The 22,038-nt window shown below is 38.8% G+C and overlaps 1 protein-coding gene across 2 annotated transcripts in view; it reads right to left on the reverse strand.

The window, feature by feature from the left end:
* ptprn2 (protein tyrosine phosphatase receptor type N2) overlaps positions 1-22,038 on the reverse strand; it is a 122,983-nt gene that overhangs the window by 15,864 nt on the left and 85,081 nt on the right. For both annotated transcript variants that reach the window (XM_078938187.1, XM_020712453.3), the window contains 4 exons: positions 11,710-11,925; positions 9,574-9,777; positions 4,993-5,140; positions 3,088-3,161 (listed from right to left, as the gene is read on the reverse strand). In XM_078938187.1, the coding sequence (XP_078794313.1) occupies positions 3,088-3,161; positions 4,993-5,140; positions 9,574-9,777; positions 11,710-11,925 (642 nt within the window). The remainder of the gene's footprint in view (positions 1-3,087; positions 3,162-4,992; positions 5,141-9,573; positions 9,778-11,709; positions 11,926-22,038) is intronic.

Consider the following 22,038-nt stretch of genomic DNA (forward strand, 5'->3'; position numbering starts at 1 on the left):
CTGTCTGGTAACACACTGAATAGTGGTACACAGGACTTTGATGAAATATTGCCAACTGGGCAAACAAAATAGCAAACTGAAAAGGGGTAGGGAACTTAGATCAGTCCAAGATACATATTCCCCTTCTAGAAAAACTGACAAGTTGAGCAGAAAGAAGTTTCTCTTTTTTGGGTTTTTTTTCTTTCATTATAGAGCAAGAAAAAAGTAAAAAAATAATTCTTTAGCAATTCAGGAGACTTTTCTATCATTTCATCAAGTCAAGATTTGAGAAAACCCTCTCTAAAAGAAAAGATCTTGAAAAAAAAAGAAAAGAATTTCTGGATAGAACAAATCTTTAGGAAGACCATACCAAAGCATCAATAAAGGCTTAATACAATACAACAAAACGTTAATCTGTGTTAATGTTAACTCTTTTTTTTTTTTAAAGATATTGTATGTAAAACAGGAAAAGCTGCAATTCTCTTGCATGTCTTCTATCTAGCATTTTCAAGAAAACAAAGCACTTGCAGAGTCAATTAATAATATTAATTTATTTTTTGGGAAAGTGTTTCTTTTGAAAAACACAACAGGTTTGAACTTGTTCCACCCATTTGCTGTTCAACAAAGTGTCACTAGTATTATTTAAATACTAGAACTATTAACACCTGATCTGTAAAGTGTGATGTAATATATTGAGGTAATGTATTAATTAAGTATTAGTTATTAGCTTATATGTTATTTGGACATTATTCTAAAGTTGGAATAGTTGCAACTTTAAAATAAGATCCTAGTAACATGTATACACCATTAACCGATACTTAACATATCATTAGTAAGTAATTTACAAAGGGCTTGTTCATGATCTGACTAGTTAATGAGGGTGTAGCTATTATTCATTAACAAATAGTTAGCAAATCATACATAACTTGGTGACTAACATCTTATCTATCTAAGGCACATTTGCAAACCACAATTCTGCAACACTTTGCAGCAGATGTCATACAAAGAGAAAATAAATGTAAATTTAAATAAAGTAAATGAAATCATCTTATCAAGCTTATAACCATGCCATGCAATCACATGTTGGAATTGCCAAAGATCGTGCCAAAACACTTTTGTTACTCCCCCAAATAAAAAATATATATTTTTTTAATCTTAGCAATTCTTAATTGCCCTCCAGATCAAACGACACCACAACAGAATCAACTGAATGTCGGGGTGGGACATAGGTGCCTGTGAGACCTAATTTAGAGTTGATTGATCAGTTGTTGAAAGGTTTTTTATCACATTCTAAAGATGCATTATTATACCTATGGCAATGTTTTCTGAAGAAAATGAATTCAGGAATAATAAAGAAACATTTAAAACCTTAAATATAGCTTTTATTTGTTTCATAATAGCCAGTAAATGTGATAGTGACCTGCATGGTCACATTTAATAGCTTTTGCTATATTTACTGACCTTTCTATATGGAGAAACAACACAAAAACACCTGAAATTGCTTCATTTTTTTCCCTCTTGGTGTTTTTCTTTAAAGCTGCTGCTTCATTCAGAGACGCAGAGGCTCGACCTTAACGGAAAAATAATTATGGAGCATTTCTTCATGGCTTTAATATTACCATAATTATTTCCTATCTTCACATTTAATATTCTGAACAACAGGATTAGGTCCTTCGACTTTAAAAAAAAAAAGAGACAGATACAAGCTAAAAGTTTGTTAAACTTTGATTTTTGTTTAAAAATGAAAAAAAAAACCTGAAATCTGTTTTTTTAAGTTATTTTCATTTTAGTGGCTGGAATGTGTTCGAAATGTTTTCCATTTCAATCTCACAGTGTCTCTTTTTTGTTGAAGATCTGCAGTAGTTCTAAATTGCTCCTTTTTCATTTGAAAATAGATTTATAAATAATGAAGAATGAATGCTAGACAGGTTGGGCATATTGGAATATAATGAGTGTGACAAAACCAAAAAACAACAACAAACAAAAAAAAAAAAAACAAAAAAAAAATTCAGCCCCAATTTTCCCTTTGAAAAAATTCACACACACCTGGGAAAAAAATAACCTGTAACACTTTGATTAGTTATTACTGAGTCGTTCAGTTTTCCATTCATCCTGCCTGGTTGAAATTTCACACCTGAGCAAAAGAAAAGAAAAGAAATCTCCCCCACTGAAATAACAGGGAAACGCCAAATGCGCCAATCTCAAGGACGCAGACATGCTGTAGCTGTTTGCTGACATCCCTGCATGAATACTAAAGCACAGACATGAAAGAGTACTCCTGTGCTTCGGCTGTCCTTCCCTTTGCCATTGCTGGAAGAAGAAAGACTCCAAAAATGATTTAAATGTAAAGAAAAAAAAGTGCTCTTACACAGCTTATACCAAAATAGGTCATATCAGTTCCTGGAGAAACATCTCCAGCGTCTGTCTGTGGGGCTTTGATCTGCTCCTTCTCGGATAGAGCTTGGCGGCTCAAGTTCATCACAAACAGTCAGAGACAGAAGCATGAAGAACAGGTGGGGAATGGAGGAGCCTCAAAATGAAAGGGGACAAAGAAACCACAAGGGTTGGACTGCGCATTCTGGGTCTGCGCATTCCTTCGAGCATTCCTCACACTAATGATGCTGTACATCTTGGACATCATCCGTGGTCAAGCATTTGCCATTATCCGTGCTTTTTCCTGTGTGGACGTCCTCCTGCGCTTCACGGGGGGGCAACATCAGCCCTTCCCTCTGCCTCTCTGACCTCACATTCTCAGAAAAAAAAAGTACCGGGGTATTTACTCGTAGGGCACTGCCCCTGCAGCTAATGAGGGGGGAAGAGGCCACACTGACAGACATAATTATCACAGTTTTGTTGGACTCAGACAGGGGTCCCATTTGTGGTGTAATTGCTGTCCTTTTATCCACACACCACTGCATCTGCTGCTACTCCCCTCACACACTCACACACATATAAACCTAACATTTTCTGCAGATGAAAAGATTTGACTAGACAAAATGTGAGCGACTCCTTTGGTGTCCATGAGAAAAAAGTATTTGCTGTCTTAGTTTAGATAAAAAAACACACAAATGATCCAACAACAACTACAACATAGTAAACAGTACTTACAATGGGGCTTGCATTAATGTAATCTGAGTTGCCATGATTATTCTCTGCTTTCAGGGTGATCCTGGAATGATCATCTGTAAACAGAGAGGAAAAGGTTATCACTTAATAGTTTTAATCTAAACTCAAACAGACACAATTTCACAATCATAATCTCACAAACAAACAACCGAAAAGCTCAAAAACAAAAAAATAAATCGACAGGTTTATCGTTTTCAGAGGATCTGAAACCACTTTAGCTTTTTTGCTTTGTATGTTTTCTTTTTTTTCATGTATTTACTATGAAAACCTAAAATCTTGCTTTGCCGTTATGTTTAAGTAGGTAAAAAACAAAAGAAACAAATCTCTTTGTGTATCATAGACGGGGAGTTTTGAGAGTGCCAAAGCCAACAGACAGGAGGTCCATCAGCTGTTAAAAATATCATAATTTAATAACAAATCAATTCAGATTAGTACTTATGCTGTCTAGCACAACTTGAACAATTTAAAAAAAAGATGATGTGTACATGACTGTAAAATACTAGGCATATCAGTTTTTTTTTCTGTTTATCATGCATCTTGAAAAGTTTCCCCCTATTGGCCGTTACAGGGATTGCAGGATGCCTACTTGACTGGATTTCCTTTTCTCCATGATAAATGCCCATTGAGACCATGGAATTTGCCTCTTAAACAGAAAATCACAACATAACTTATAGTTTATCATTCTAATCAAGTGAAAATAATCAGTGTTTACCATTCTTTGAATTATGCATTTAAATTACTTTTTTTATATTGGATGACAATCTTTAGTTTTTGTCTGTGATTAATTTCTTTTTCAATTTTCAGTAAAAATACATTTTAAATGCATATATGAAAAATTTCACAAAAATGTCACAAATTGTTTCAGTTGTTTATGAGATTAAATAAATAGACATATTTAACCACATCCTGTTTCTATTACAGACTTTTCATAAGTTAAGTAAAAGGATTTGAATAATAATACCACAGGTCTCAGTTAAAAAATGAACCACATGTTTCATCCCTTCTGTTTGCATATATTTACGTTGAAAGCGTCAATAATGTGTGTTGTGCTAAATGTGTTGTATTTAATATTGTTATATTACATTCCATCGGGCTTAGTATGAGTCCACTGAAAGCTTTTTTTTCCCACAGTTACTTGGTAATTAACAAATTAAAAACAAGATTTTTCTGATTTTTTTAGGTTTATGTTTTGTTAAAACAAATCCAAAATCAAGAAATGGAAATGTAAAAAATCTTGGGGAAAGTGAATCATTGCATCCTTAATTTAAATGGACTTGGAAAAGTCAAATCCTTTTACTACAAAGAAGATGTAAAATATCTTTTAGCTCCAACTGAAAAAACAGAAAGTGATGTAATTGCATAAGTGGGTTATAATTGTAACATTTAACAAAAAAGAAATTCTTGCATTGTTTGAAATTTTTTAGAGACGTTTAAAGCTCAGGGGGTGAAAATTACTAACTTTAAATTATTATTAAATTATTATTAAATTTATTATTATTACATTTATTAACAGAGGTTTCTTAACTGAAACAACTGTTATAAAGACTTCTTTTCGTCTGTCAGCAGCACCATTCCAATGATGTAAACTCATTGCAAGACAGGATTCTTCTTACATCATAGAGTTTCTACAGCATGGATTTAAGAGATGCTCCTTGGCTGGAATACTAACAATCATTATTTGTTCATTTTGAGAACATATTTTCCACTGTTTCCCCTTGGCATGTTTATTCGACTCGCTTTATGTTCATTTTTGGAGCATGTGTTCACAAATACATTTCTGAAACTGTTGGAGCTCCATGACCAACTTCGGATGAGTTTCATAAAATGGTGGGAACGTTCCCGTAGGAATATAAAAAAAAAAAAGCACAGGCTTCCTAATGGACTCACATGCAACCACGCCATCAGAGCGGTTCCTCTTGGAGTTCTGCTCGCCTTGACCCACGCTGCAGGCGCTGGGCTCTGCTTGGTAGGAGCATAGCGCCTCCCACTCACGCTCCAGACGGTTCTTGTTCTTTAAGTGGTCCTCCATGTACGACTAGAACAAAAAAAACCACACATAACCTCAGCCACTACTTTGAACGCCAAACAGTTTTATCCGAAAATATAGATGTAAAAATAAGAAAAAAACTGGACACATTTTATCCGAGAAAACAATTTTTTTTTAATCTTTGCTATATTTTCAAGTAATAGGTTTTATTATTTTTAATTGCATCTTAAAACACTTGAAATGAGAAGACAAAAACTCCTCTTGTTTATAGCTATGATCAGCTGTCACAGTGCATTATTAACTCGAGCTCCAGTGAAGCAGAATGACTGGGTGAGGCTGCAGAGGATTGAGGTGGGAAGGTGTTCTAATGTTGGTGCATTTGTGAGTCAGACAGAAAGGAAGAAAAAAAAAAACCACACAGTTAAGACTCCTGGAAGACTTGTCTGCATTGGAAATACTTCAGGGTGCTTCAATCCCGTCCCTCACTGCTTGCACAGGCCCTGATAAGATTGTCTGCATTTAAGCCGACGTTTGGAGAAGACAAAATTGAATTCGCCAGAGAGACAAAGATGGAAGAAGAAAAGGGGAGGAGTAACGGCCTTCTCCTCAAGCAGTTAAAGTCGGAGGGAGCTTAGAGTCTGGAGCTGCCAAGACGAGACCCCTTTAGTTGTTTCCTTTCCTCTCCTGTATCATGGCTTCCCTCCCGATGGGATTTAATGGTTCAGTCCACTATTGTGCGAAACAGAAGATTACAGACTCATAAACTGATGTCAGGGATCAGCTGGCTAATATAATGACAACGATACCCGGATGTGCTGCGTTTTCATCCCATATTAAAGGAAGTATACAGGTAGGCAGAGCAGAGAGGTGATGCTCCATTCTTACATTCAGAGCTCTCTAAAGTCTTTACAGAACACATACAATTACAACCAAGATGATAATCACAATGAAGCTTGTCCAACAGATAATGGGCAATTAACCTCTGATGGATCAGGAATCCAGAATTTCCTTGCATGAATGCAAAGGGCACAGAGAGGCTTATGAAATATTAAAAACACTACATACAATGGAATAATTGTTTATTGTTAAAAGTCGACATAGAGGTTTATTTCAGGTTTAAAAGTGAAAGTAAGAGCAAAGAACCACTTGAGGGAAATTCGGATACTATTGATTTCAGACCCACACAAAATCCTGTTTTTTTTATGTTCTTGTGCCATTTTTCTATTATTGGAGGACATTTATTGGGAAAAATAAACTCAAAATGTCATTTCTGAGTAATTCTTTATTCAAATCGTTGTGAATCAGGAGCAGATGAAAAAATTCAGTTTGAGAAAAAAAAAAAGATCTTTTTTGTGGCGTAGGAAAAAAGCAGTGGAGAGGGGATGGGGGCAGGGTTGCTCCACACCAATGGTCCGGCCCAAATCTAAGAGGTGAATTTCTAATGAACCTCTGCCGCTCTGCAGAAACTATGTCCTAGAAAACTTTTTTTGGCTATAAACAGCATACTCATAATTGAAAGACCACTGGGAACGCTTTAAAAATAGATCATAAGATGATCGTGAGTGGGTCTTTAGTATCTATATTTGGGACATTAATGTAATGCACGGGACATATGCAAATGTTTAGAAAAAAAAGGTAATGTCAGTCCTAATAGTGGGTATGCATGTGTTTTTCCGAACTCAAGTTGTGTGTTGTCTACAGGAACACACAGTGCTGTCTTCCCAGGAAAATGACAGAATGCCATTATGGCCACTTGACAGAGCCTGTCAGCACCATGCTCTTGTCACCCTGCACAAGTACTCTCTGCATGCCAGCCTGACAGCATCCCACCTCCTCCACCAATATTACATCTCCATGTACTCGATATATCCACTCTGAATTGCATCCCGTTCTATTCAAGCGATGCCCTGAATCGATTGCATTCCAAATTCATATTTTTCATAGCTTAATGCAATGCAGCCAGCAGGCCCTTATCAAGCCCTCCCGTTTCCAAGGGGGAAGGCAGCGGACCATGGTGTATTCCAGAGACAGAGTAACGAAGGCTTGGTGAATGGGGAGGATTATGTCTGCCAATCACAGGGCTGGGATGGGAGGCCTGACTGTCAGGGAAACAATGTCTAATCCTTCATAAGCAGTCTCGGCAGCAGCAAAAGGGCGCAGGATGAAATCAGGATGAAGGCACAAGCAGAAGAACCAGACACAACAGGTAACACGTCCGACTCGGCTGTAAAATTCTAACGCTGGTGGCAGTTTTTGCGGAGTGCTTTATGCTACAATAAGCAGCCGTGAGTCTGGAAAAGGAATTATAATGTAAAATGTCTTTTTTTGTGACAAATAATAGCTAAATAAAAGCTACTTTTAATAGAACAACCAATTTAAAACTACAGAGAAAAAAATATTGAGGCGAGAACATCCATTTTACTACTGAGCAAATAAATCATAAAAAAGATTAAAAACTCTTAATGATCAGGAGCCTCGAGCTACTTATGGGATATAATTTTTTTCTTAAAAAGTACTTCAGCCACTGATTTAATGTTTTCTCCCTTTTTCTCTACTTAATGAGTGTGCTGTCCATGGTTCTGAAATGCACTGTTGCAGCCACATGCTGCTCCCATGCCGCAGCTGATCATTTAACCTCTCAATGCAGATAAAAGGGCTAGTTAGAGCATCCCAGTGCAACATAAAAAAAGAATAAAAACTTAGCAAAACATCAGAGGTTTTGCCAAAGATATAAAAAGGATAAAGAAAGCAGGGGGAACAAAGTCACAACAGATGACTCAGCACAGAGGCATTCAGTTTCAGTTCTGAAGTTAGAAGTCATTATGCAAGACTTCTTCAGTCTTAAAACGGCCTGCACAGCAGGACACAGCATCTGAGTTCATTTATCCTGACACCACCGAAATCTCTCTGCGTGTGTGTGTGTGTGTGTGTGAAAAAATGTGTGTAAGGTGATTTGGCCTCAGAAAAACAGGACCCCCAGCAACGGTCCTTTTGGAAAACTGGGTATTCATCATCCTCTTTATAGCGTGTGAGCTCAAAAGAGCCAGAAAGAGAATATGAGTGGAAGAGAGGAGCTGAGATGGAGGGAAATATAGGCCTGATATCAGTGATAACAAGGCAATCTCACACATGGTTTCACGTGGGATGGTTGTAGAATCTTAAAGAAGAGCCCCTATAGGACATTTTTGTGTCAATCATGCCTTGAATCAGAAGTGAAGTCCTGGTGCGTTTTACCTTTCTACATTCTAATTCCTGCATTGTAGCTGCAAAGAAACAAGGGCTAATAATAACAACGGCCCCTAGAAATGATTCACCGTGGCTCTTTTGTTATTTGTGCGGCTAAATGCTTTTCTATTGTCAATGTTTTCAAAAGGAGCTTCACAAACAAGCCTTGACGAGTGCAACAAAACCCATCTATTACCACCAATGCAAGGCATTACTCAGATTCTCTCTCATTCATTATAGACTCCCAGTATAAAAGCCAGACATGCGGTGTGATGAATGCTCTCTCCATTAATGGAAACACCGCGAGGCATCTATCCATTCCTTTTATCAAGCTTGTTTCAAATGAAAGTTGTGCAAAATTAAAACAATCCATTGTGTGTTTGTGGGAATGCTGGCAACCTAAATATTTTTCATTAAAAACACACACATGGACAGAAAAAAGAGCAGCATCTCAAAAATGCTCAGATTACATTTATCCGGCTAATGATATTTCACTTTGGTGCTGCTCTCATCACGCAAAAAAACCCAAAAACAATGTCTGGATTATTTAGCTAAATGGGTGAGAGACAAAAGTGTCAGAGAGGAAACAGAGGGAAGGAGTGATAAGGAAAGAAAATGACAAAGTAGAAGGGGAAAAAAAGTAAAGGGAGGAAAAAAATGAAGGCAGCTGAGTCAAGATAAGACAGGAAGAGAAAAACAGCAGGAAGAGTGATGAAAGAAACAAACAAAGATAAGAGGCTTTTGAAAACACAAGGTACGAGTGAGCAGAAAAAAAGAGACACAGCCAAACAGATAAATAAAGAAACATGAGGCAAATTCAAAACGGAATATATTGTAATTTTAAGTTACTAACATGTCAAATATATAAATCTATTATTTAATTTAAAAAAAAGGTTCTTGTGGATGTACCTGAGTATGGAAATCTAGATTTTCTAAACATTTTTTAAATCTCTTTTAACTACTAGTAGCAGCTCAATCCCACTTATCTTACTGTTATTTTTTAAAGTACATCCCCTTTAGCAGGACTTTGTATTTAACCAGAACTCTTGTTTTTGTTTCAATTCAAAACTGCTAAATTCAGTTTTGCAGATCTGAAACATTGCTATGTGAACCTCATAAATGACATTATCAATGCCATTGTCACTGCATGGACCTACACTTGGATATAATCATGCCTACAGGCTTTTTTAATAGACTTTTTATTGCCCATTTCTTACCACTGAATCACTGCCTGTATGTTTTTTTGGAGTCCTTACCAGGATCATGTGACCAGTGGAGATGTCCATGTTGGATGGGACTGGCTCCTCACACCACGATGAGGTGCTGCTGCGAGTTGACGGGCTGGCTGCGGGGCCATCGCTGAACTGAGACGAGACGCTGTTGAGGCGGGAGTGCCGCAGGGTCTCCGGTCGCTCAACTCGCTCAGAGGTTCTGATTGCCATGCGCTGGCGACACAGCTCCTGGGTATGACAGAGCATGGAGACGGTGAAGGACCGGATAATCCTGAATGCTGCTTTTCCTCACATTCCTTGCAAACTGTCATGTGTTTATCTTTTTCTCATGCTCACAACAATAGTCGATGTATTTTAAGTGCTGAGCCTCAGCTGTAAAGAGTTGAGTTCTTATTGTAAAATCCTGTCTTTTTCACTGTAGATTAGTGGCTTATCCTCTTGGATTATGGAGATTATATTAATTATGTCAAAAATACATGGTTAAGAAAGCAAAGATGACTTTGGGAAAAAAAAAAAGCTACACTTTCCTCCTACTCAATGACTCTTTCCAGGGATTTATTTATGGAAGAAATATATATCACAAAAATCAGCCTGTTTTTTAAAGTCAGACCCTGTTACTTGCTATTATTTATTAAAAGAGGAGCTTTATTATTTTTTTAGCAAAAGTAGACACATGACAGTATAACGGAGCAATCAGTCAAAAAGACTGAATCCGCAGAGAAGCCAAAGAGATAAAAATGCTTCATCAAGAATGTTAATTCTTTGGTTTGATCAAGCCCCTTGGATATCATGCTCAAACACCCTTTACTTAGATGAAATCACTGCTTATGACTCAGTTTCTCTCCCACAGTGATCATCTGCAGAACGTGCCAGAAAACGAGGAAAAAAGGGTCCTTACTACACCTTTTTTTTTTCTTCAGAGAATTTTTTTCTGCACAGTAGGCTGCGGTCTCCTCCTTATTTGTGTGTTAAACCTCCAATCTTTTAACCTCACCATGTTTAATTTTGGGAGGCAAAGCTGTCTTCTTCACTGAATTCATTTCCATACTCAATTAATCTGAGCGAGGACAGGGCAGCCCAGAGAAAATGTCTTGTGAAAGCACACACTATCTCATGATGAATCATAGTGATATTTCCCTCTAGAGCACAGTCCTCCCTCCTCTTCTAAGCCCTAGTCTTGGATCAGCTTTTTTTCACCATCAGACTTTAATGATTAGAGCCATGAAGCGGTGCCCAGGGCCTTGGCCTCAGGGCACCATCCAGGTCCACCTCATAATTCATCCCACTTCTCAGCATCTCTGCAAAGCGCCGCTGCCTGCCAGGGCCGAGAAATTGTCCCCGAAGAAGGCAGAGGGATGCAGTTAGAGCCAGAGTAGAAATGAAGAGGAGCCTGTAGGGGGGAACAGGTCGTAGGATTACTAGCTCCCTATTGCCCCCCCACCTTTTTTTTTAAAGCTGTTTTAAAACAGTAAAAACAAGCTGGACAGTCTATACAATCTGTACATCCATTTTTCTATGTCTCAGGAACTCTGTCTGGAAAACATCAAGCTAAAGGTTTGACGTTTTGATGTGTAGGTGCAGAACAAAGCAAACTATAAGGAAAAAAATTGAGCATTTCATTTTTTGGACAACTTTTGTTCTTTTTTTTTTTTTTACAATATGCGGCCCATAACTATGACCCCTTTGGCTTTTGCATCAGCCCTGTGAAAACCTGATTAAATATTGAAAATGTTAAGGCGACACGCAGATAAATGTGTTGAGAATGCCATGCTGGGCACAGCTGAGCCCCAACCCTGGAAAATCAATAAGCCCCAGCTACCCCCTGCCCAGGAGGAACTGAGGGAATAGGTCATGGTGCTGACTCCTTCCCCGCCTCACATGCAGATGCAAAAATCACACTTTGAAAAGATTGAAATCTAAGCAGGAAATGAACGATAAAACAACAACATGTAATCAAATTAAAGGATTAAAATTAACTCAATTCATTCTTTAAACTTTATGGTCACTGCAAATAAAATCCATCTAAAGCACAGAGGAGAAAAAAATTGCTCAGACACTCATCTGCCAACTGAATGATCACAAGAGGAGCTTCTCCAATAGCAGAGCACAGGCTCTGTGTCCTGGCCTCTGATTGGCTCCTGGTGAGGGGGTTGGTCTAACCTGATAGGTTGCAGTGGCGTCAGTGCTGGTGTCAGTCCCCAGGCTGGCCAGCTTCTCCTTCATGTGGAGGTGTGAGCGCTGGCGCACGCAGAAGAAGGTGGCGGACACTGCCACCGCCACCAGGATGAAGAACACACAGAGGATGGAGAGCAGCAGGAACTGGCCAGACTCCACCCTGGTCTCCTTCACCACGGGGATCTGGGTCAGGCTGCCTCTCTGGAGAATGAACACAAGTAGAGAGAAAACACACTGTCAGAGCTGTAAAGGATGCTACTCTGTCGCCTCTTAGATTGACACCATCATTTTTGATTTACAGCAGGCGCCACATCAAGCCTGCAGCACCTCATTTTTCACCTGAGAGGCTTGTGTTGACAAAAATGGAATGCAATGGGGGGGGCAAAAGCTTCTTCTCTTACCTACACCTCCTTACATCGACCCACAGGGCTATGTGAACTGCCCCACTTAATAAACACCTCTAACACTTGCCTTAAAACATGCGTTTAGTCTCTCTCAACCTTATTTCTAGCATCTGTCATCTGCTTCCTTCCATTTACGTACCACCACTACAGATATTTACGACCCCATTTACTGCTGCCATGAAGCAGGCTGGCACTGTGAAGCTGCAGGAGTCTGGGATACTAAAAGCTTGTGCTTAATTAGCTCCTCTGGTCCAGAGTTTGGCTGGATTAGACCCTGTCCTAAAGCTGCACAGCTAATGGCTACCAGGGGCTGGGGGACACAAACAGGCCAGAGCGGATCACCAAGCAGTTATAAAACTCCTTTCATGAAAACAGTTTGGGTGCATTAATTTATCAGAGCCACGTTTATTTTAGGAAAGGTAAAATTGTTGATTGATAAGAGAAAAAAAAGTTTACTTTGGGGACAAATTATCTCTGCTCCATTGATGTTGAATATTTTAAAACAGTAACAATCAGAATTGAGATGGATTTCTCACAAATCCCCAAATTGCTGCCACGATTGTAATTTTATTTTTCCAAATCCACTCGCATCCTGTCAAATGGTTGCAAAAGCAGAGAGATGCAATTTGCCCTGAATTATTTTCTTCACATAAATCATCCTTACTGTCTCTGGGATTGACATGAAAACATTGGGTTTGTGGTGCAAGCCAGTTCTTCTCAGATTCTGATCTAATTTTACCAGAAGCACGCGCTCTAATAGCTATACATCTGCAAAAGGGCAGTATCAATAACCATGCACACATTCATCAGCAGGCTCCTAATTGTCTGCATGCAATATTGAATGATGGATGGGCGTGGGGAATCAAACCTACACCCTTGGAAAAAAAATAAACAAATAAAAAGCTCCAACAGTCAGCCTAAGGAGCCAAATAAAGAGCGGCAGCATTTTGTGGTGTTTTCGCACGACTCCTCACGTCACACCAAAAGCAATGACCTTGTGGCTTTTGACCGCTAAGGCCTTCGTGTTGGTTTGTTCCACTACTGAGTCGGGCCAGAAGATAGCTGCTGGTGATTGCGAGTGCAGTGCCTCCAGCATGAAGCTCCAATCAAGCAATAAGAGGTTAGAATGCATGTGAGAGGTCTGAAGAGGCCTGATGCACAGGGGAAAGCTCTTCAACCAGAGACGTGTCTGTCTCTGTCTGTCAGACAGAGTAACACTACAATCGCCTCTGTTTTCATTTACGGGGCATTTTAAGGCAGATTTGGACAAAACCAGACAATGAAATAACAATTCCAAAAGTTAAAATCTATTTTCAAATACTTTTTGAAAAAAATAAAAAAAGCTCCACAGACACAAATCTAGCACGAGAGCCCAAAACACACCAAGGCTCTCACACAAAAAGGATGTAATCAAGTTCATCAGAGACATGGCCTTTTATCTGAGGCAGCTATTGAAAGATTTTCACCTTAAAATGGATAAAAAAGCTGTTCCACTGGGGGAACAAACAGGCTTGGAATTCACTGCTAGCATAAAAGAGCGTTTGAAGGCAGTAATCACATTGAAAGAAACAGGAGGGACTTCAGAGGAAAAGAAATGAAGAAAGATGATTCAAGGCTTCAAAGCCAATGGTTTCTGTTTTTGTTTTTTTAAGGAAACTTATTTTATTTAACCATAATAATAGAAAATAATTGAACTAATACTAAATGTTTAAATTATTAAAATTAAATATTTTTCTCTGTAACTTTTAGTTTAAATATGTTCATTTTATCTTTAAATTTGCTTAGTAAGTTATTGCATGTGGAGCAATAGAGCATATGGAGAAAATATTTGACTCTTTTTTTTTATAAAAAGGAGTAACATTAATTTAAAATATTACATCATATGTAATGTGCTGCTACTCTATGTTTTATAGATTTTCTATCTCTGGTTCTCTCTATTCATCCCCCTTGTTTGGTGAATAATCCAATCTGAGGGGAGACGGGCCAGATGGATGTCGGTGCTCTGGATTATTCAAATTATGAGAGGCAGGGTCAGTAAAAGAGGTGCAGTCCCGCAAATGGATGTCCATTCATACACATCACAATAACCTTTAAGAAAAGCTTTAACCTCACACAACTGAAAAACCATAAATCAGTTTAAAGTTACTACTGTGACTTTAAATTTTAGTACACTTTTACAGTTGAGGTTTTGTTAAGTAAACATGTTAGCACCAATTCTAAGGTTTTATGTGCTGAGTAGGACCATATAGATTTACTCAAGCAAAAAAATTTTTTTTTTTGAACAATAAAGTTTAATGTAAAAATTGAATGGTTGGAATGATTTAATCTATTTGCAAACAAAATAAAAAAAATACTTCATATTCATCATTTTAAAACATAAATATAATTATATTAATATTGTTTCCATTTATAAGAGATTATTAAGCATAAATAAATAAAAAAGGTAAAAATATGAGCCCCCCCTCCCCTTTTTATGTGTTTTTATTTATTTATTTTCCCACGGCACTGAATGAAAATCCAACTTTCTTATTTGGACATTGGAGTCAGATGCTTCCCGCGCCACGCAGTATGAACCTGCGCAAACTTTGTCTCCAGATGTGCTCACAGCAAAGCATCCGACCCTCTCAGGTTAGGCTCACATGTTCGTTTGATTTAGATGCCCCCCAAGCTTTTGAAAAAATTATCTCCAGTAACGCATCGCGCATGGAGAGAACGGAATAAAGCGCAACCACGAGGATAAATAATCAGCCAACCACCATTTTTTTCCATTAACATCGATCCGCAAAAGTCATATATTTTAAAGCAGAAGATAATTACCTAAATCCATTTCGCGAGGAGCTATTCCAGAGAGCGTGGATGAGCGTGGATGAGTGTGGATGAGCGCGGATGCGCACTGGCGCTCGCCGCAGCTCCGACAGGCGTTTGCGTCCCGGCCGCCCACTCACACTCGCCTCACCGAAAAGTTCTCCTTTGGAGGGTCCCATGCGTCCCTCCGCGCTAACAAAAGAGCGCCGCTTCAGTTTGTAGATGGAAAAAAAAAGGGTCGGAGTCGGAGAGAATAAGAAAAAAGGAGAAGAATGTGGGATATGCCCGCCTGATTTTCCGAGCCTTGGAAGAATGTGCAGAAGCCCCACTACTGAGTCCTTTCAGCTCCTCTGTGCCAATGAAAAGAGAAGGGGAGGTGGTGGGGTTGGCTTTTTTTTTCCTCCCCCGATCATTTAGTTAAGGCTGAGCCCCTCCTTATATTCAGCAGCTCAGAAGTCCCCGTCCATTGCACATGTCATATCCACTGGTTGCTATAGCGATGCCTCCACATGTTGTCGACAGTGAATGTTCAAGGAGCAATGCCTGGCTAATAGGCTTGCGGCCGAGTGGCAATATAAATGGACATAGGGCTAGTCACTCATTTGTTGAGCTACTAGGGGTCTCTGTATTTGGTGTGTGAATTGTGGTTTTCTCAGGCTCTCCTTCTCCCCCATGAGCTCCCACTCCCAGTGATTCACTTCTGTGGGCAGAATGAGGGAGATGGGGCAACCTATTCTTCAAAGGAGGCGCATTCAAAGCAGAAATGAGCGCCACAATGAGAGGCTACACAGTACAGTACTGGAAAACATTGAACACATTGAAGATTAGCAGAAAAAAAAAGTTTAGCTTATAATGTAAATTATGTGTAATTGGGTAAGTCTTTTCTCTGCTCCCCTCTCAGATCTGCTAGATAACGAAAAGAGGGGGTGGAAAATTGCAAGTTTTACAAGTTTTCAAGATAAAACTCTCTAAAATGTAATCCTAATTAGCAATCAGTCTGAAAAAAACCCAGATCCAATGGAGAGCAACAGCTGCACTTAGCAGGGAAAGAGCGAGAAAGGGGGATTATGAGGAGCACAGGGATAGAAAAGGAGAAAGCAAAAGAAAAGGGGCGGTGAAGAGAGGAGAACAGGGGTCCTGTCAAATGCAGATGACGAGGCTTAGGGAGGGGGGGGGGTTGTGTGACGGGAGCTCTCCAGTTTATTTTTTCCATTCAGCGAGCACCCCCCTCTTCTCCCCCTGCCTTTTGTCCCTTGGTGTGACAGCTGGAGTTGGCGATGTGAAGGGGAGAACAAAAAACGAGTTTGCTGTCCAGCCTGGGTCCGTGGACACCACCCTGCTCTCTGAAAAGCAGAGCTGACAGGGCGGCCCACCGACCAACCAAAAATTCTATACCATGTTCTGAAACACCACCATGAAATAGAACCGAACACAGATGAATCTTAGTTGGATTGCACCAAGAGTGGCATTTGTCATGTCGAGCCGTTTTGCACACTCGTGTCCTGAAATATGAGAAAAAATGATTCAGGATGCTGGTTCTGTTCTGTGTCTGGCTGCCAGAGAGCACACCTATCCTGTCAGGCCGAAGAGAATCCTGAGGAATTTTCATTCAGCTTGTGCACAAGAACAAATTCTTTTTTTTCAGGGCTTGTTGCTGTGCAAATACTGGGTGGATGCAGAAGTAATGCATGGCAGGAGACTTTTATCGTGACTGCCAGTTAGTGGGCTTTGTTACAAGTGAGAAATAAATAGCAGCCCATGAGCTTAATCCTCAGAAAATCAGTCCTGACATGAAGTCAACCATGTGATTATATCTGCCTGGCTTTTTTTTTTTTTAACAGAAAGAGAGTCTGCTTTATTCTTTCCCTTGGAGATTGCCCGGTCCCACACCTGTGAGAATTCAGTCAGAAAAACTGAAGCATCAGATAATGAAGACCAGCAAAGAAAAGGCAGAATAGACTTTTTTTTGGTGGATGTTTGCAGCAAAGCTGGACTTTGCCCTACTGCTTATTCAAGCTCTGCATAAATGCATGTAGCTTCACACGTCATCTGCAGAGTTCAATTTCACAACTAATGCCTTATAGCGCTAATGGTTATCACACTGGGGATGTTTGGTGTGATCGATCGGTTCACACGAAAACCACCCAGGAGTCACTTTGAAGTCCCTCTGATGGTCACGTGCAATCGTCTCTGTCATGCCTTTGTGTTCCTCCAGTTGGTACTTCCTCAGGGCAACACATGCTCCAGCAGTTGCAGTGACTTCTGCGAGCCTTATCTGTCCTCCCCGTGCACAGGAGTTCGCCTCCGTGACACATTTCTGATTTCTAGTAAGAGAAAGATAGAAAAGTGGCGTGTGCGTTAAAGCCCTGCAGGAAGGAGGCATGCAGCACATCTCTCTGCTGCTGGGTGAAGTGAGGGATGCAGGAGGTTGGAAAAAATGTCAGGATCAAGTGCTTTGGCTGGGATGGCAGTGCTGTGACAACCACTGATGAAGTGAGGAGGAGTTTTCTTTTCTTTTTTTAAGTCACCTTTACGGTGAAGAATGACAAAAAAAATCAGTTTTTTTAATATAGTCTTGGAATTATTGCGGGACTGAAGAAGCTTTTTACTGGCAATTAATGGTTTTCTTCCATTTATTTTGTTAATGCTTTATTTGATTTACTTAAATAAATAAATAAATATAAAATAAATATAGAATATATATATATATTGATTTTTAAGATTATTTCCTCACAGGATCATTTCCTTACATCAGCATCAAGCCAATTTTCTATCTTCCATTTCTGGTTATATGTAGAATTTATTCATAAATTTTATGTTTTATCATGGTTCGGAAGGGTTGGGATCATTATGAGTGTTTAATAATTTCATTTTTATTTGCTTTAAATCTATAAAACACTTTGGGATGCTGTTGTATGAAAAGGCTTCATAAATAAAGTTTAATTTGATGACAATTTTTGCAGAAGGAGAAAAAGGGCAATTTTTTACCGTCAAAACTATTTTGACTATTTTGGTTTACAATGTAAAAACCCACCGTGTGATGTCTTTGCTGGCTGGTATCACAGAAATATATATGAAAATTTTTTTCTTCTGCACGGCATGAGAGAGTTTTGCCAAGTCAAGTGTTCAAATTACATGCTGGCACCAAAGAGTGGGACAAGTTAGTCATCATGTGATTTTAGGGTGCTAAGATGCTGTGCAAGTTTCTTGTATTTCTGTCAGGACCTCCTGCTTGGTTGGTGGGATGATGAAAGAGGGGAACAGCCACTCTATTCAGGATTTTCTTGATTTATTTTGTGGAAGCACATTTCATTAAGTCTGTAAAACTTTGTCATTTTTGGCAGTTACATTAATTTATTTGTACTGTATTTGCCATGTTTAAAGTGTAGCTTTTTATGTAATTTAGTCTTTAGAGAGCTAAAATTGAGGCTTAGAGCAAAAAATGACTGTTGACTGTTGGAGGTTTGAGGAGTTCCAGTGACAGAACAATGGAGCAGGGGTGGATGGAAACCTTTCTGTACCCTGGGCAAGCATTCTCATGGCCATTCTATTTGCCATGGAGGATGGCGAATGAGCCTTTATCCTTAAAAGATAATTTTATCAATGGAAATTCAAGGGCTTTAAAATAATGTTCTGAAAGAGAACCATCCTCAAAACAGATTCCCACCAATTCTTTATCTAAAACTGCAATCAACATCACCTGAAAAGTAGGAAATGACTGATTAAATCACAAAATATACACTTTTTGGAAATTGAAAACAGAGCACGTTTACTTACTCCATTGAAGTATTATTTATTTTGGAAATAACGTGTTACTTTTATTTCTTTTTTTTTTAGACTAAATGTTTTAACTAAATATTTAATCGAATTCATCTAATTTCTGGAAGAGTTCATTGTAGAATCAGTGCAACAAATCCGCATGTATTATTTAGACCATTATCTGCAAAAGTCTTTTTCTGTATTCATACACAAACTACAAACAACCACAAAAAACCCTCAAAAAGAAACCAGGCTTCAAGTATGACTGTTTACTATAGTGGTGTGTTAAAACTATCAACTGTATATAAGAACTTGACTTGGTGGCCCCTCCCCCTGGCATTCCAAACAAGAAGTCAAAATCCCATCGTCTTCTGTAGAGAAATAAACAGCTATTACTCATTCATTCTGTCTGTCAGAATAACAATTCTTACTGCGCTACCTTATTTAACTCGCTCTTGCGGTTTCTATTTTTTTTTTCATGGTAGTTTTTGTGCAGTGCAAGTCATTCAGGCTATAAACGACCCATTCAGATCCCTTAATAAAAACATGTGGTCTCATGTTGAACGTTTGAAACATTTGATTGAGAGATTCTCCTGTGCATGCTTTAAAAGGGTCGGGGTTTGGACTTCCAACAAGGTTGCTCCTGATTGACAAGAGTAGGTGTCATAGGAACATTGACTCAGACCGAATGGGACCAATCATTGCTTACAACATGGCGGCAGGTTGCAAAAAAAAAATGGTGACTGAATTGACTTCCTTTAATTGGAGCCGAGGTAAGCCTTTTTTATGGGTGGCGTCACATTCACTCAGTACAGTTCTCATATGCAGTCAATGGATAAAATATTCTGCTTACAGTGGCAGACGCGATGCTCTGAGTGTCTAATAAAGAAAAGGGTGCGACTGCTGCTGCAGTGACTGAACGCATTATGAAGTTTGTTTGTGGTGTCCAGGGGCCTCACTTGTCCGTCCTCTTGGTTAATCTGGCATTTAAAAAATAAATATATATCTCAAATCCTCTGAGTTTTACCCTTGTTTTAATCTATAACTATGCATATAAACAGTCTTGCAAAAAAAGTGGAAAAATGTAAACTTTTGTTTGAGTTTCAAATTAGCACAGGGTTTAAACAATAGCTACTTTTCCTGCCATACTGCATTTACCAGAGAGTTCCCATTTGCGCTTTCACCTGGTGATCCACACTGTTTTATGCGAGTTTCAGCAAACAGTAGAAAAAAAGGCTGGCGACACGGACCCACCATCCCGGTGGAGCAAACAAAGTATATACGAACCCCACGATAATTAGATCAGCGAGAGGCTAATGTTGTTTGCAGTTCTTCGCAATGAACCAACAGCTGCGCTTTGCACCTGTGACTTAAGCAATGTAAGATACACCAAAAATAGTTGGGTTTTTGCTTGGCTCTTTGAAATGGGGAGCAATAAATTATTCATAATAATACGTGAGCCAGGCGGTTGCTGCGGCTCAATTTAGGAAGGCGTTGGAGGATCAGCTTCGAACTGTTGTGAGGAGCGAAATTCACACAAAACAAAATACATTTGGGTGCCCTGTTATTTTCTCCCCCAGATCCTCCAGCTGTTTGTGTTGTTATTGAAATGATTCACAAGGAGTAAGTAAGGAGCATAAATGTTGCGCTTCGTCTGGGATTTCACTTCTGTAAGTGATTGATTTATATGTTCAGTTTATAATATTTATAATAAAACAAAACAAAACAAAAAAAAACCTCACATGCACATATGCAGTTAAGATGCAGTTCGGTCAGAGAGAAAACGTCTTTTGGGATTCACAATGCAACGCTGTGATTTCTGTATAATTATTTGTGGCTCTACGGCTTGATGTCACCTGACAGGAGTAAGTTATGTTGTACAGAGAAAGATACAATATTTCGCTTTGGTGTAAAGTCTTGATTAAGGGGCACACAGCAAAGTCGATTTTTTTAAAGGTCTTGTTTTCAATTGAATGCATATGTAGGAGGTAAAAAATAAATAAAAAATTTAAATAAAAAAATATATATATTTAGAGGTACAAAAAAGAAAAGGCCCATTTTTGGTTTTCATTGACTCATTTTAGTTGCCAGGTCTCATGGAACCCTTTCAAGCATGTATGTGTCATTTGTGTATACAGATGTGTGTCAGCCATGTCATTCTGGTATGGTTTCCCCAGATGAACTTGCTCAAATAGATCTTTTTCTTTGCAATGCCAACTAGTTCAAAGCAAACATCAACATGAACTCAATGCCTGTCACCTAGATTATGTTTAAAGTGCAGAGAACCGTGCACATGTGCACTTCAAATGAAACTACTCTGTGACGTCACAGCTTTATGTTTATAACAGGACCAGGTCTTGAAAAAGAGACCAGGTCTATAGGCATAAAATTAAGAAAAGAAGCGTTGAATATTTAGAAATGAGTAATGTCAGCAAATTTAGCGTTACAATGTGGGATTCTTGTGTCAGACCAATTTTCAAAGTCCCACTATGGTCATCTTTTGATCTATTTTTAAAGTGTTACCAGTGGTCTTTTAAATGTTATGTCATTTTTGCCAACATTAAAAAAAAATCTGTGTTGTTTTCTAGTTTCTGCAGAGCAGCAGTGGTTTTATCAGAAACACACCTCTGAATTGTGGGCATGACTGTTGGAGTGAAAGTAAGCCTCTGCTTATTTCCCATTATCCCTTTGTCAACACTTTCTCCTGCTAGATTACAGCCCCTCTCAACCCCAACCTAACATTAGTGGTGCAACAAAAAGGGCAAGTGATATCGGAGCCGTCCAGCTGTCCAGTTTTAAGCCAGAATCCTGCTCAAATGAAGAAAACAAAGACGTTAATGGATCTTTTTGTCTGCAAGTGGATGCATTGGAATTGAGCAGAGCAGAGAGACTTTGGCACGTCCACCGCAGTTTCTATGCCACAGCAGGAAGTTTTTCCAGATGGAATTTTTTCATCTGCTCCTGATTCATCATGATTTGAATAAAGAAATACTCATAAATGCATTTTAAGCTTAATATATGCACTCCATAATAATAAAAATGCTACAAAAACATGTTATAAGCACCATTTTCATTGGAGTGTGTCTTTATAGGTATGCGTTTAATGGGCGATTGTGTTGGTTCATGCAACTAGTTGTAATGACATTTGTAAAAAATTCCTTTAATCATCATCAGTTTTCATTTAGATTCAAATTTGGATTTTTTTGTGTGTAAATGATCTTGTTTCACTACTGTTTTTTTTTTACTGCTGTGTGCTGTAGTTGATCTCACCTGGTTCAGGTTGTCAATCTCCACAGCTGTTTCTCTTTCAGCTAATGACTTCCTCAGTGTATGCACCTCTAAGGTT

The sequence above is a fragment of the Oryzias latipes genome, chromosome 20, assembly GCF_053564925.1.
Source record: "Oryzias latipes strain Hd-rR chromosome 20, Olatipes_Hd-rR_3.1".
NCBI classification, from domain to species: Eukaryota; Metazoa; Chordata; class Actinopteri; order Beloniformes; family Adrianichthyidae; genus Oryzias; species Oryzias latipes.